The 15056-nt window shown below is 36.9% G+C and overlaps 1 protein-coding gene across 2 annotated transcripts in view; it reads right to left on the reverse strand.

Annotated features, from left to right (window-relative positions):
- The window catches only part of KIT (KIT proto-oncogene, receptor tyrosine kinase), an 80021-nt gene that overhangs the window by 4079 nt on the left and 60886 nt on the right, over nucleotides 1-15056 (reverse strand). For both annotated transcript variants that reach the window (XM_073342016.2, XM_073342015.2), the window contains 12 exons: nucleotides 14653-14846; nucleotides 13545-13651; nucleotides 13334-13460; nucleotides 12908-13012; nucleotides 12709-12819; nucleotides 10439-10589; nucleotides 8410-8498; nucleotides 6156-6283; nucleotides 3704-3826; nucleotides 1181-1292; nucleotides 984-1083; nucleotides 150-255 (listed from right to left, as the gene is read on the reverse strand). In XM_073342016.2, coding sequence (XP_073198117.1) covers nucleotides 150-255; nucleotides 984-1083; nucleotides 1181-1292; nucleotides 3704-3826; nucleotides 6156-6283; nucleotides 8410-8498; nucleotides 10439-10589; nucleotides 12709-12819; nucleotides 12908-13012; nucleotides 13334-13460; nucleotides 13545-13651; nucleotides 14653-14846 — 1453 coding nt within the window. The remainder of the gene's footprint in view (nucleotides 1-149; nucleotides 256-983; nucleotides 1084-1180; nucleotides 1293-3703; nucleotides 3827-6155; nucleotides 6284-8409; nucleotides 8499-10438; nucleotides 10590-12708; nucleotides 12820-12907; nucleotides 13013-13333; nucleotides 13461-13544; nucleotides 13652-14652; nucleotides 14847-15056) is intronic.

Raw genomic sequence — 15056 nt, forward strand, 5'->3', positions numbered from 1 at the left:
CCTAACAGGAAAAATTTACAGTGCAAAAGTACACCAATAACAAGGCCACTAAATTTTTTGCTCTCTTTTTAGAGTCTGATTTACACCACACAGGTTTTTGAGAAATGTAATATTAAAGATTGAAGATCCATTTGGAAGTTCATACTTACATGGTTTGCATTATCTGAAAGCTGCTGCTCAATTAGCTGTACAATTTGCTTAAATGTTGGTCTCTGTACAGGATCAGCATCCCAGCAACTCTTCATTATCTCATACCTGCAAAGATGTTAAATTAAATATTATTGACTGGAAATTTCAGCAAGAAATAATTTCTGTATTAAAACTCCATTATTATCTGTATGGGCTAAAACAGATTGAAGTTATCCAGTGTAACAATAGCAACTTATTCCAAAATTTCAAAACACAGCTAAGTAAAACTGTTTAAACAAATTTTATAAGAGTAGAAATAGTAGCACTGGCCCAATTGGCTATGGATACTAAGGACCGAATGCTGCTGAGATTCTGTGGGGAGAACTCCATTTGACAGTAATGGAAGTTCTGCGTAAGGAGTTGCTACAGCAGGATGGCTACCTATTTAAAGATAATGGGTCTGATATTGACAAATTTGAAAAAAACACTACACTGGAAATGGCTAGTAAAAAAGATGCTTGGACCATCTTATTCCAATCAGGAAGTAGAACACAACTACAGTAATTGCACAAGTCGGTGCAATTTAACCAGTTTACATCAACTGAAACTGCTTAGTATGCTCTGTCTATTATCTTTATTATCTTTACCTTAGAATATCTTTAATGACAGAGCCATTAGGCCATAAAAGGATCACAGTATGCAGGTGTTATACAATTAAAGCTAGTCCAGCTGTAGAAAATTTGAAGGGGAAAAAAAGGCAACATTATAAGGTACATTTAGCCCATATCTGGAAGTTTTACTTCCTTTGTTTCAAAAATTATTGGCTGATTAGTAAGTGATAGCTTGTCTCTTACATTTCAACTGGTGCACATTCTGGACTAAACATTCTGTATCCTTCCTTAATCATTTTATAAAACTTGGAGTCCACAGGCATTCCAGGGTAGGGGCTGCTTCCTGTGGATACAACATTTAATTAATCAATGCCATTTTAAAATCAGAAATAAACTCTAGGTGAAATACAAAGTACACATTCAATCAGTAAATATCTTACCTAAAGAAAACAGTTCCCAAAGCAATATTCCATAAGACCAGACGTCACTCTCGAAAGTATAAACACAGTTGAAAATACTTTCAGGTGCCATCCACTTTACAGGAAGCCGAGCCTTTACAGGGGTAGGGTATGAAGGTGAAAATAAAAATTAGACAAGCAGGTTAGAAAATTTAATAATATCAAATGTACATTTACATAATGGTTACCTATCTTTTTATATATTATTACTGAAGTGGAATTCTCTCTGCAAGTCAGAGTGCAGAGATACCATACAGTTACTGATCCATCACTGTACAGGCTTTCTACATTTATACCATTCCTTGCACTCTGATTAGTTTAAGTGTCTGATTTGCATAACAGCTATATAGTTGTGGCACCTTAGAGACTAACAAATTTATTTGAGCATAAGCTTTCGTGAGCTACAGCTCACTTCATCAGATGCATCAAGTACTCAAGTGCCACAAGTACTCCTTTTCTTTTTGCGAATACAGACTAACACGGCTGCTACTCTGAAACCAGTTATATAGTTGTTTTTATAAACAGTGTGTGACTCCCTGTTTCTGCTTTAAAATGGATGATAGCCAATCAGAGTGCAAGAATTTGTATAAACATGGTATGGTTGTTTAAAATAATCAGACTCTGAATATGCATATCTCTTTATTTGAATTAGCTATTATGCTTACACTGCTCTGATGCACTCCAGTTTTTCAAGCAGACAACCAAGGCAGCTGCTTTAGCTTCTAATACACCCTCCCCCACCCTCAAAAATGCAAACTGCTGAAAAGGAAATGGTTAAAAAAAAGTGTTCAAAACCTCTTGATTGATTTCCTTTCTTCCCTCTCATTCCTTTGACCTTTCCGCTGTTGCCAGAATGTTTGTATTGCAATGGGAGAATCCCAGCCCTTTCCTTCTAACTCTTTTGAAACAATGTATACCAAAATATATTATAGCTACTCTGTCTAGGAGAGCCTTGATGTCCTGTAGGGAAGGGAAGCAGGAAGTAGGGAAAGGACTTAAGAGGAAGAGAGGAAAATGAGAAGGGTAAGGAAAGGGTAATATCTTTCCATCAACTGCCTAGAGTTATGGGTGATGAAAAGAACATGTAGATGTTGGAGTAGATGAGCAATTTGAGTTACTCATGGTTTACTAAATGAAATATATAGCTGCAATAGTTAGATATTGGAATAATGTTTGGCTGAGTTAGAACAACCAAATACTCGTGCAGCTACTTGCAGCAGAAGTGGCTGCCGCCATTGTTTGGAGCATCAATGCTCCTATAGCCGTAGCTGGGTTTAAGATCAGGCCAGACACAATTAGAGGAGCCCCTCCCACAGCAGCCCCAGTTTCCCTTCTTCCCCAGCAGCTGCTGCCTATCCTTCTCTAACCTTCTCAGACTAAGAAAAATCCTATTGTCAAGCAGCTCAGGGCAACCTAAAGCATAGTCTAGACAAGTGTAATGTAATTAGTTACTGCCTACCTCACAAGCTGCTGGCCTGCACTTAAAAATCCTTGATCAAGCAGATCCTGACTTGAGGTTGAAAATTAAACCTGGCCTCTCACTTCAGTTTCTTTGTAAATGTCACTGAGCAGCACTCAGTAGATATTTTACCAACCCAGCCTGGCTGCTTTGCTGAATTCTTCCTCTGACTTCAGTTGTACCCTATACTGAACTTTGGGAACAGCACACATGGCTGGGGCAGATCTCCAAAACCAGCTGACAAATGCAGTCTTTTTCACTTAAGCCTTAAATGGTCACATTCTGGTTACCTTAAAGACTGCCTCTTCCTGTGGGACACCAAAGCAGTTGAGATTATCAAAGGATTTAAGCGATCACCCATTGGGTTTATTCGGGAGGAACAAGCACTTTCAGTGAGAGAGGGACTGTGGAATTCTCTACCCTTCTCAGCTTGCCACAGCTTGATTTTTTGTTTCTTCAGCATGCTCCTGTAGTTTATTCCCATATGTGTCAGATTTTCACCAAGGACCCATGAACAGCTCTGGCAGTTAAAAAGGGACTTAAACTGGGCATAAATGCAATGTGCATTCACTTTAAGATTTGGTGAAAAGGGGTCTTAGCGTAATTGTGAATAGTCTGGATTGGAGTATTCAGGCTTTTCTTTTTTGGTCCAAAATGTCACATCTCACTACAGTCCATATCTATCTGGATCTACAACTGCAAGTGTCAGGTTATGTCTGTTACATATACAAATTAAAGTCAGTTTCATTGCTAACCTCAGAATATAGAACCAGTGAAAAATCAAGCCTATTTCTGCTTCCCACTTTGTCCTACTCAATAAATATCCCACATTTAGAATACAATTTCTGTTATCTGCATGATATTTATAACAAAGCAAACACCATAAAACCTGATTTTTAGAATATTGTTGTATGAATACTTACTTTAATAATTAACCAAACAAATACAGCACCACTAAGTTTAAAGGACATAAAAATAACTAAATTTTAGAAAAAGATTCTTTCACAATTAAGACAATTTAGAATGCTTCTGAGTCAAGTACTTACATTTCCTTTGACCACATAATTTGAGTCATTCCTTATATCTCTAGCAAGGCCAAAGTCACAAATTTTTGTTATTCGACCATGAGTGAGAAGTATGTTTCTTGCCGCCAGATCCCGATGAATGCACTAAAGTAATAAAACAAGCAAACAGGAAAATATTTGTTAGTATGTTCAATCCTTTTCACTGCTGATGCAGAATTGCTGACTGTGTGTGTTTTCTTGAATATACATGTACTTGACGATACATAATATATAGTGCAAACTGAAAGTCAAAGCGTTTGAGTTTAAAAAGCTTACTTGGCTATCAAGCTTTATAGCATGATAATGTTACCGAAACATACAGGAGGAAGTGCATATACTGCTGTCTATAGTTAAGGTGGCCTAAGCATTTCCATTAGGAAGGATCATTTTCTGTTCCTTATAACTTTCTCAGAGTTTCACACTTTCAGCTGAAGTTCAGTATGCTTACTCTGAGCCAGAAATTTTTTTTTTCTGAAAGTTTCATTAAAAAGCGATTGGGCTATTTTCTAACACAGTCAGAGGGGGAAAAATGCAATTTGTTTCTATGGAAAAAAAATTATAGTTTTTTTTTTAAATAATTTTCATGACCTAGGGGAAGGTCATGGAAACTAGAAATTGGCAAAAATATAGGCTCAAAAATTCAACTATATTACTTAGGAACCTAATTCTCATTTTCAAAAGTGACTAAGGCTTTCATTAAGACTTGTTTGTGGGGCAGGAAGTTTAAAATTACATATATTTGTTTTTACAGTAGATTCAAAATATACTGTACAACATAATGTTCCTAGATTTTATTACTTTTTTCATATTAATTGCCAAATTGTTTTCAAAAAGTAAAAATCTTATTGCAACTGCAGGGACATTATTAATAGCTCTAACTTTCTATTTGGCACAAATCCCTTTCTGATATTCCATAATTTTTCCTATGAAACCTTTAGAAAGCACAGAGCACACAGTGTGTCCAAATGAAAACAATTTGTGGGTCTCTATGTTGATTTTAACATTTTTTAAAAAAAATTACAAAGATTCTTCAGTAGGAAACTAAAAGTATCCCATATGTTAAACCAAAACTTTGAAAATACCCATCCTGTAATGATCCACTTGTTTAAGAAGGTGTTCTATAGTTCAAAAGTATCAGATCATCCAGGGTTTAATTCTGAACACATACATTTTGTGCAAATAGACCTTTCTTCAGAGGTCTTCTAATGCTCTTCAATTTGTAAACTGTTTACAGATATCACAGAGAGTAAGCCATCTAAAACATTCAGGAGTTTACTGTCTTTTTGGAGGGATCTCCTCCTTTGAAGATCAGATTCATTCACAAATTCTATCTAGTTTCCACACTATAAAAGTCCCTGAAAAATTAAGTCTTCAGGGCTTGTGTGGGATCAGATAGCACCAAAAAACAGATGGAGATTTTATTAGACGGGCTGCGTGCTCCAGGAGTCAAAGGAAAGGCCAAACTTATTGACCCTCTGAGCCGAACTACGACAATCTTCAGAAGTTTGAGAGCTGGGCACGCCAGTTGGAGCAGGGCTTCTGCCCTGCGGTGGGGTGGTGGGGCTAGGAGCTTCTGCCCAGAGGGTAGGGGAGTCTCAGGGTGTCAGCCCCAGGGGACATGCCTGCTGGGGCTCAGGACTTCACCCCACGGGACATGCCTCCTGAGGATTCAGCCCCGCTCCTGCTGAAGCCCTGATCCCAGCAGGTGCACCCTGCAGGGCTGAAGCCCCAAGACACCCCCCTCCCCTGCTGGGCAGAAGCCCCTAGCCCCACCACCCTGCTGCCGGGCAGAAGCCCCAAGCTCCCCTGCAGTCTGGTAGATGGAGAATTGGGGGGGGGAGCTCTGTGAGTCGCACTTTAATCATAAAAGAGCCGCAGTTTGGCCACCCCTGCTATAGACCAAAATCCTCAACTTCACCAGCAGGACATAGGAAGTAGCAACAGAAAAGGACCTGCTGCTCCTGCTTTCTCCATACACACACAGTCAGTGGAGTTTGTGGATACGGTGCACACACCCTTACAACTCCTCAGGCCTATCCCTCCCTTCACACTTCTGGGCACAGAGCCATAGTATTGCTCTGTTCCATGCACTGAAGGAGCTCTCCAATTCCCAGTGCCCTCAGCAATGGAAATGCAACAATTCTGCTGCCTTTTGAGCATTGTACTCCCAGAGGTAGCCTAGAGGTTTTTCTTCATGCGAGTAAAGTCCAGGGAAAATTAATTCTGAGCAGACTAGCACTTTTCAGGGCAAAACTCTAGGCTGGTAAAATGCAGGACTAGATTACACAAAGGAATAGACTAGTCAAGTCTTCACAGTACAGCAGAACCCTGTTAATTTGCAGTGTTTGTTAAAAAGATTACTGAACAGGTGAAATAGTCATGTTTTAAAATGTCAATATGTGAAGAAAACCTGTCACTCAAATTCACAACTTACATTTTTGGAGGCAAGGAAGCTCATGCCCATTGCCACTTGATAAGAAAAACTCAGTAGATCTTCAACGTCCAGAGCCAATTCATCATCTTCTAATATGGCAATGGTAACATCTTGATCCATATATGATCCTAAGCAACACAAATGCAAACACTTTATAAATGGACTAAGTATGATGGCCTGGAAACATATTTGGCTTATATTTATCAGAATGTGGTGCTGAATAAATAAGGAAACTCAGTCCATACATAGAATCATATGACTGGAAGGGACCTCAAGAGGTCTGGTATTCTAGTCCCCTGCACTCAAGGCAGGGCTCAGTATTATCTGACCATCCCTGACAGGTGTTTGTCAATCTTGCTCTTAAAAATCTCCAATGAGGGAGAGTCCACAACCTCCCTAGGCAATTTATTCCAGTGATTAACTACCCTGATAGCTACCCACCACCCCACCTAATGTCCAACCTAAATCGCTTGCTGCAATTTAAGCCCATTGCTCCTTGTCCTATCCTCAGAGGTTAAAGAGAACCATTTTTCTTCCTCCTCTTTGTGATGATCTTTTATGTACTTGAAAACTGTTATCACGTCCCCCTTCAGTCTTCTCTTCTCCTGACTAAACAAATCCAATTTTTTCAATCATTCCTCATAGGTCGTGTTTTCTAGACCTTTAATCATTTTTGTTGCTCTTCTCTGGACTTTCTCCAATTTGTCCACATCTTTCCTGAAATGTGGTGCCCAGAACTGGACACAACTGGACTCCAGTTGAGGCCTAATCAGTGTGGAGTAAAATGGAAGAATTACTTCTCATGTCTTACTTACAATACTCCTGCTAATACACCCCAGAATGACGTTTGCTTTTTTTGCAACAGTGTTACACTGTTGATTCATATTTAGCTTGTGATCCACTATGACAGCCAGATCCCTTTCTGCAGTACTTCTTCCTAGGCAGTCATTTCCCATTTGTATGTGTGCAACTGATTGTTATTTCCCAAGTGGAGTGCTTTGCATTTGTCCTTATTGAATTTCATCCTATTTACTTTCAGACCATTTCTCCAGTTTTTCCAGATCATTTTGAATTTTAATCCTATTCTCCAAAGCACTTGCAACCCTCCCAGCTTGGTATCATCCACAAACTTTATAAGTGTATTCTCTATGCCATTATCTAAATCATTGATGAAGATATTGAACAGAATTGGACCCAGAACTGATCCCTGTGGGACCCCAGTTGGTTTGCCCTTCCAGCTTGACTATGAACCACTGATAACTACTCTCTGGGAAAGGTTTTCCAACCAGTTATGCACCCATTCTTATAGTAGCTCCATCTAGGTTGCATTTCCCTAGTTTGTTTATGAGAAGGTCATGCGAGACAGCATCAAAAGCCTTACTAAAGTCAAGATATACCACATCTATTGCTTCCCCCCATCCACAAGACTTGTTACCCTTTCAAAGAACGCTATTAGGTTGGTTTGATATGGTTAGTTCTTGACAAATCCATGCTGACTGTTACCTTATGAGCTTCTCGGCATTTGCAAGTTGATTGCTTAATTATTTGCTACATTATCTTTCCAGGTACTGAAGTTATGCTGACTGGTCTGTAGCCCCCCAGGTTGTCCTTATTCCCCTTTTTATAAATTGGCATTACATTTGCCCTTTTCTAGTCCTCTGGAATCTCTCTAGTCTTCTATGACTTTTCAAAAATAATCACTAATGACTTAGATATCTCCTCTGTCAGCTCCTTGAGTATTCTAGGATATATTTCATCAGGCGTCTGTGACTTGAAGACATCTAACTTGTTTAAGTAATTTTTCAGTTGTTCTTTCCCTATTTTAGCCGCTGATCCTACCTCATTTTCATTGACATTTACTATGTTAGATGTCCAATTGCTATTAAACTTTTTATGAAAACTTAAACAAAAAAGTCATTTAGCATGTCTGCCATTTCCACATTTTGTTATTGTTTTCCCCCCCGCATTGAGTAAAAGGCCTACCATGTCCTTGGTTTTCCTCTTGCTTCTAACAATAACATCCATTACCAAAATGGTAGAATAATCATTTGAATCCCTCATCTAAATGTTTTCACAACATAGAGACACATGAAGCCTTTTTAACTGAATTTATTCTTTTTTTAGTCCTTGTCACATTGAATTAGGGTTTTAATTGGACACATCCATCATCAAAGATCATTTTAAAATTGAAAAGAAATCAGAAATCCCTCTTTGTACTATAGGATGTGAGTTAGATTTCTGGATAAGTACTTACCTGTCTTCCCTGATCTTCTTTTATCTGCTTTTGGTGGAACAACATAAGAGACTCCTGGTTTCATGTCCATGTATTCATTGATGACATCACTGTGTGGATAATTTAGCATAAAAATATTAAGAACAAATCTGAATCTAAAATTTTACAAATGATTAACACTGGAAAAACGTAAGGTTTGTGAGTGTTAATTATTTTTAAAAAGAAAATAAAAATTCTATACAGAGAGTGATGAGATTTGACAAAATAGGCTATAAGGATGTGCATTATAAGATAAGTAATGGTCTGATCTCAAAGTCTGGAGTTTTGTTCAGATAAGCACCCAAAAATTTTTTGTTTATATTCCTTATAGTTAAGGTTGAGTCTGGAAAAGAAATGGCTAGATATTTCTGATGACATTCTAATGTTTCCTTCTTCTATTCAGGACCACTTCTATCAATATATTCGGTAATTCAAGTTTCAGTTGAAATTCAGAAGATAAAACTGGAGAGAAAAGTTAACTGAACATCAGAATTTCCAAAAGGGTTCAAGTTTGGTTGCAGAAATCAGGATAAGTTAGAGGGAATTTGTATTTTTTTTAAATCAGTTTTCCCATCCCTATGCATATTCAAATGTATGGACTCTAATTACATATAGTTTATAAATATATACCTTTACAATGATGAATATTTTTCCATTTAGTATCTTTTTGAACTATATGGACACAAAAATTCACTTTACCCTGCCCATATACAACACCTTTTATCCAAGAATATCTTTTCACTTTGCAAACATTATGCTTGGTCTCACAACAAACCTGAGAGGTAATTAAACACTTCACCCCTCCATTGAAGGGCAGAGACCTCTGGGGTGTTATGCAGCTGCAATTCAACAGCACACAGCAATACTCAAATTTGGTAAAGACTCTACAGACCCCATCCAACCTTTTATAAAAAAGTGCTATGTGAAACTCAAATAATGAGATTCTCAGCTTTATATCATATTTGAAAGATGGCACCTCCAATAGGAGTCATAACCTCATGGTGGGATTCAAATGGAAACTCCAGAACCACTTCCTTAAACACATAGGTGGTTTCTTCAGTGTTGTCTATCCATGTACTGATCTAGCATGACCAATCTTCTCTTGAAGGTGTTATGGCACAATGGTGATATGGCAGATACATCTTTAACACCAAAGGGACATAACTCCCTACTGTAGCAAAGTGCTTTAGCTCCTACTAAGAGCTCTATTGGATTCTTTTTAAGTTCAGTTTGCTAAAGTAGAGTAATGGGCTCAATGCTGCAAAGTATAGGCTGAAATATAGAGCGGGTCCTTTATTGCTATACAAGTGAAGGTTTGGTAAATGACATCTTCAGTACTTTAAAGAAAAGAAGGAATTAGGAGAACCTTTGCACAGATGTATGTGAAAATGTCCTAAGAAGAAGAACTTGGGTTGTATCTTAAATGGAATTCTTTAATAATATGCAGGCAGATGAACACTAGGGGGAAAAAAGAGTGCAAGAACAATGTTTGGGGAAATCCTAACTCCAAAATAGTGGCACAGGGTCTTTTGTCACAAGATCTGTGTGATTTAGTGCAGTACTGAAAGGCATTATTTTTGTTGTAAAAAGCCATCTGCAAATGCAGGAACTCATGGTAACACAGAGTGCTATAACACAACAACATTAGCCATATTGTCATTTACGTTGCAAACTGACTGGTGCCAACCATTAGCAGTAATGATAATTAAAAATAAAGATGGAAGTTTTTGATCCAAGGAGTGGCACTGGACACAATCATAGAAAAGCCGTTGAATCAGTAAAAATAGAAGTGTATGAAATAATTTGAACTATCATCTTTAAAACAAACAAATTACTTGTAAAAATTAAATCATCTTTTTATAATAAACTGATTTTTTAAATAAATTGATGCAATCTTTAGAAAACACTACACAAAAGCCCTCTTGTGATTTCTTTTCACTAGATCAGCTTTGATTTACCCTCCCTCTGAACTTTCTGGCTATGCCTTTATGTAGTAGCAGATTATTCTTACCATGCAGGCCCTTTTTGATGCAGAAGGTTCTCATAAACTGCTGTTTCTGCATATTCGTCATGCTTTGGGCAAATAAATGAATCGCGTTTCCTTCTCAGAAAATTCAAAAGATCACCATAGCAGCAATATTCCGTGATGACCAGAGTGGGGCCTGCAGATGCAGAGGGAGTTTAAAAGATGGGTATAAGGTTTGCTTTCAGAGTCAAAAATCTTATACAAAAATATTCTTCAATTAAACACACAAAATGTCCTATTTGAAGTCACACAACACAGTATTGTCTAGACATGAAAAGTCATAGTGAAGTTACAGCAGCAGTTTCCTCATTCATGGACTAGTTACTATTGTGCAATTAAAGCTATGTCATTCCCAATTAATTTTTCCCCCATCAATAGTATCACACTGTATAAAAATTAAACAAATAAGTCTTTTTTCCCTCTTCATGTGATAATGTTTCTGGCCAGACACATCTGTATGATTTTGCTCACTTCCTGAAGGAAGTTATTTGTTCCAAATATTAGAGTAAGAGGCTTCAAACATTAATCCTTTTGATTCACTTCTGTTTACAGTAGAGCTTCGAGTTCTTTCAGCTATGTTTTTAAATAATGTAGGGTGTTATACTCTGCAGTATAATGGGAAAAATCATTCACATAGAACAGTCTGCTGAGACAGAAAACTAAGTTACACTAGATCTTAGAATATTAAAATGAAATTTAAAAGGGGAATTAAAAGTCACCAACAGCATAGATGTTTATAGATCATATGTATGCTTTCCGAATGAATGACTGCAGCGACGGCATTTGAATATGTAATAATGCTGCCCATTATTTCATTCGTAGGATCATTCTGTACCAATATATCCTCATAGTTTTTCTTTAGTTTAATAATTATGGTTTCCATAAGAGCAAATACTATAGTTAAGATTACATCAGGATTATTACAAACCCTATATTTTCATAAGCTTATACTTTATAAAATTCTCTTTTTTGTCTGAAATAGTCCATGCATTGATTCAGGCCATAGAATTTGCTTTGTGGATCATTTGAACCAAATCCCTTCAGTCATTTTTGAATTATGAAAGGGTGGAATGTTTTGCATAAATCTAAAACTCTGAATTATTCCAAGATTTTTTCCTTTGAAAAGTAAAATGGAGAAATTAAAAATTACAAACATTTATGTTAGCATAACATGTAGGTTACAAATTTAAATGCAGCAAAGTTAAGAAATCACTGTATATAAGCTTCAATTATTTGTTGGATTTTATTATGTGTGCATGTTAACATTACTGTTTGTTCTTAAATATATAAAACCAAAATGTCCAGGATGTGCAATGTAAACAAAGTTACTTACTTTGAGAACCTTACTTTTTCATTTTTTGACTGATAAGTATTTAGAATTAATAACCCTAATATTCCAATAATAAATGTTTGCTGCAGTTTAAATAGATTATCTGAGGACTGTACAAGATAATACATATACCAGTTCAACAGTAGATAGTAAAGAATAACTCAGTTCAGACACTAATAAACCATAGAACCATAGAAAGTAGGGCTGAAAAGGATCTTAGGAAGTCATCAAGTCCAGCCCCCTGCTCTGTGACTGGACCAAGAAAACCTAGACCATCCTTGACAGGTGGTTTGTCCAACTTGTTCTTAAACGCCTCCAATGATGGGGACTCCACAATCTCCCTTGGAAGCAGATTTCAGAACTTAACTACGCTTATAGTCAAAAAGTTCTTCCTAATATCTAACCTGAATCTCCCTTGCTGCACATTAAGCCTGTTACTTTTTATCTTACCTTCAGTGGACATAGAGAATTGATCCCCATTCTCTTTATAGCAGACCTTAACGTATTTGAAGGCTGTTATAAGGTCCTGACTCCCCCGCAGATTTTTTTCCCTCAAAGCTAAACATGCCCTTTTAATGTCTGTTCTCATTTTTGGAAGCTAATGTTGCTGACGACAAACATAGACAGCCCATTTTATGAACTCTTAAGAGGAAGCTGTTTTATGTGCCAATCCAATAGAGTCCAGAAATGGACCATGTGCTGGGTCATGTCAGCAAAAAACTAATCTTCATTTCTAGCCAGAATTACTATGGTCTTGGGTTTTTTTGTGTGTGGATTTTTTAATATGGTCTCAAGTCTAGAAGAAAGGTCTTACATGAGAAGGTTAAACATTTCATCATGACTAAGCAATTCAAGGTATGTATGGAATAGGTTTCTACTTCTACAATAAGGCAATTACAAAAATCCAGTAATCTCATAACTTTACCTCCAACAGTGCAGGCTCCAAGTAGATTCACAATATTAATGTGGTTACCAAGGTAACTCAGAACTTTGAGTTCAGACATTAAGGCTTCTCTCTCCGTTAAATGGGCACTTGCTGGAATGAAAAACATGTCATTCAGCAAATTCAGTATACAATAGAAGAAAGTTAGGAAAAAAGAATATTGTACATAGTAGAAACTTACGTTTGAGCATTTTTACTGCTACTGTCATTGCAGCATCAGATTTAAATAGACCATATGCAGTAGCCTCCACAACTTTCCCAAAAGCTCCAGCACCAAGAGTTTTACCTAAAAATTGCCAGACAACTTTTAATGGGTGTCACAACATTTTACCTATCAGTGGTTCTTTTTGCTTTATATTAAAAAAAGATCAGTAGTAAATTATTGGATCAATTTAAGCCATTTATTCTTCTCAAAGGAAATGGAAGTAGTTTAAGACAGGAAACTGCTTCCTCAAATTGCATGCTGAAAAGCAGCTGTTGTCATTATTATATACTTTAATATTCAATATATTATTGATAGCAAATGCTATGTTTTCATGACAAGGTCTCATAGAAAAGGGATTGAAAATTTCACATTGGAAATGAAGTTAAATAAACCTAAACTAACCAAAACTCAATCGGTTTCTAGGAAACTCCCATTTCTGATCATATGGAAGTTGTGTTGGGTCTATATAAACATAGTTGTTTCCATTTATTTCTTCAACAACTTTCCACTGAACTTCATATTTGGGTTTCTGGAAAAAAAGGGGAAAAATGGCCATTTTACTGCTAAAACTTCAACAAGAACAACTAAGATGAATGTGTGCATCTGATTTTACCTGTAGATATTTGTACACAAGAATCATTACTATGATGCACATCAGTCCTGCTGCTACTCCAAACCCTATCAGTAAAGGAGTGAAGAGAGTGTGGGTACTGATATGTTCTAGAAAGAGACAGAGAAAGTTGTTAAATGTAAAATCTTTATCCCCCTAATTGTTTTTCTTCCTCAGGGAATATTTTCTTTGTTTCGGCTGGAGCCCAGATGCTTTTCCCTTTTCCCCCCCACCCGAAGGCTGAATATCAGAACCCTCCTAAATGGACAGAACTGTAAGATGATGTTGCCTGATGGCAAGTTGAGACATCTCTTTACCCTGGAAGCTGTGCAGTTTAGTTTGTTTCTTCAGCACTCCCAGTCCCATCAAACTAGGAAGCGTGAAACCAAGACCAATTAAACTCAGGGTTTCTGCATGGTAGCACAAAGTTCTATCGTTAGCCCATTAAGACAGCTCTCGCCAATTATTTTTAGCTTTAAAAACAGGATTCATGTCAAATTAGTGAAAGAAAATGTTTCTTAACTGAACTTTTCTCAAAGTCCCAATTTTTTAGCTTATCCAATGATTAATATGCTCTCTACAACATATTCTTTGGAAGCAAAGAATATGGACAATAACATAATCTTGTAAAGATCAATATGCCTCAAATCTGACCCATTTTTGTTTGTATATTATATATGGCACATAGTATAGAAAAAGAACAGCACAGAAACCTTAGCTTTTGCACAGAAAGAAAAAACAAAGAACAACATACAGGTTGCAACTGATAAGTATTTTGGCATTTCCACTTTTACAATTCTGCAAATTCTTTTATGCTGCTATGGAGGCCAAAACTCATTACCAGTGTGTTTGCAATCTGTTGTTAATTATTTTTATTATAGTGGCACCTAGAGGCTCCAACCAAACTCAGGGCCCCATTGTCTAAATAAACAGGACAGACAAAGGTGTGAGAGGGCACAGAGAGGGAATGTTACTGAGCAGGTCAGTGGCAGAAACAGGCAATATATTTAAAATATGGGTCTTATTGTAATTATTTGTGATGCACAGAGCTAAAACATCCCATCATCTTAATTACATTTTATACATTTCTATATACCATTTTGGCCACTACCTTTAACAGCAAAGTTGAAAAAAGCAGTACTTCTGGCAACATCATTGGAAGCCTCACATGATATAGTGCCATTGTTTTTGAATGTGCTGGCATCAATGGTACTTTCAACCACTATCCTTCCAAATGATGGAAGAGATGAATTTCTATAATAGATCTTCACATCCACTGGAGATATAGCTGGTGAATTGAAACACCTAGGAGAAACATTGTTGACAATTACCCTTTTATGGATAAATACTTGGAGTAAATTCTTCATTATTTGAACTTTCTTCTAAGATAAAGTTCAATATTTACAGCCAGATCCTCAGCTGGTGCGAATTGACACAGCTCCATTGAAGGATTGAGCTGAAGAACTTGCTTTTTATACTCTAATGATCAGATCTGAAGTATATTTTTTCCTCTGT

The sequence above is a fragment of the Lepidochelys kempii genome, chromosome 4 (assembly GCF_965140285.1).
Source record: "Lepidochelys kempii isolate rLepKem1 chromosome 4, rLepKem1.hap1, whole genome shotgun sequence".
NCBI classification, from domain to species: Eukaryota; Metazoa; Chordata; order Testudines; family Cheloniidae; genus Lepidochelys; species Lepidochelys kempii.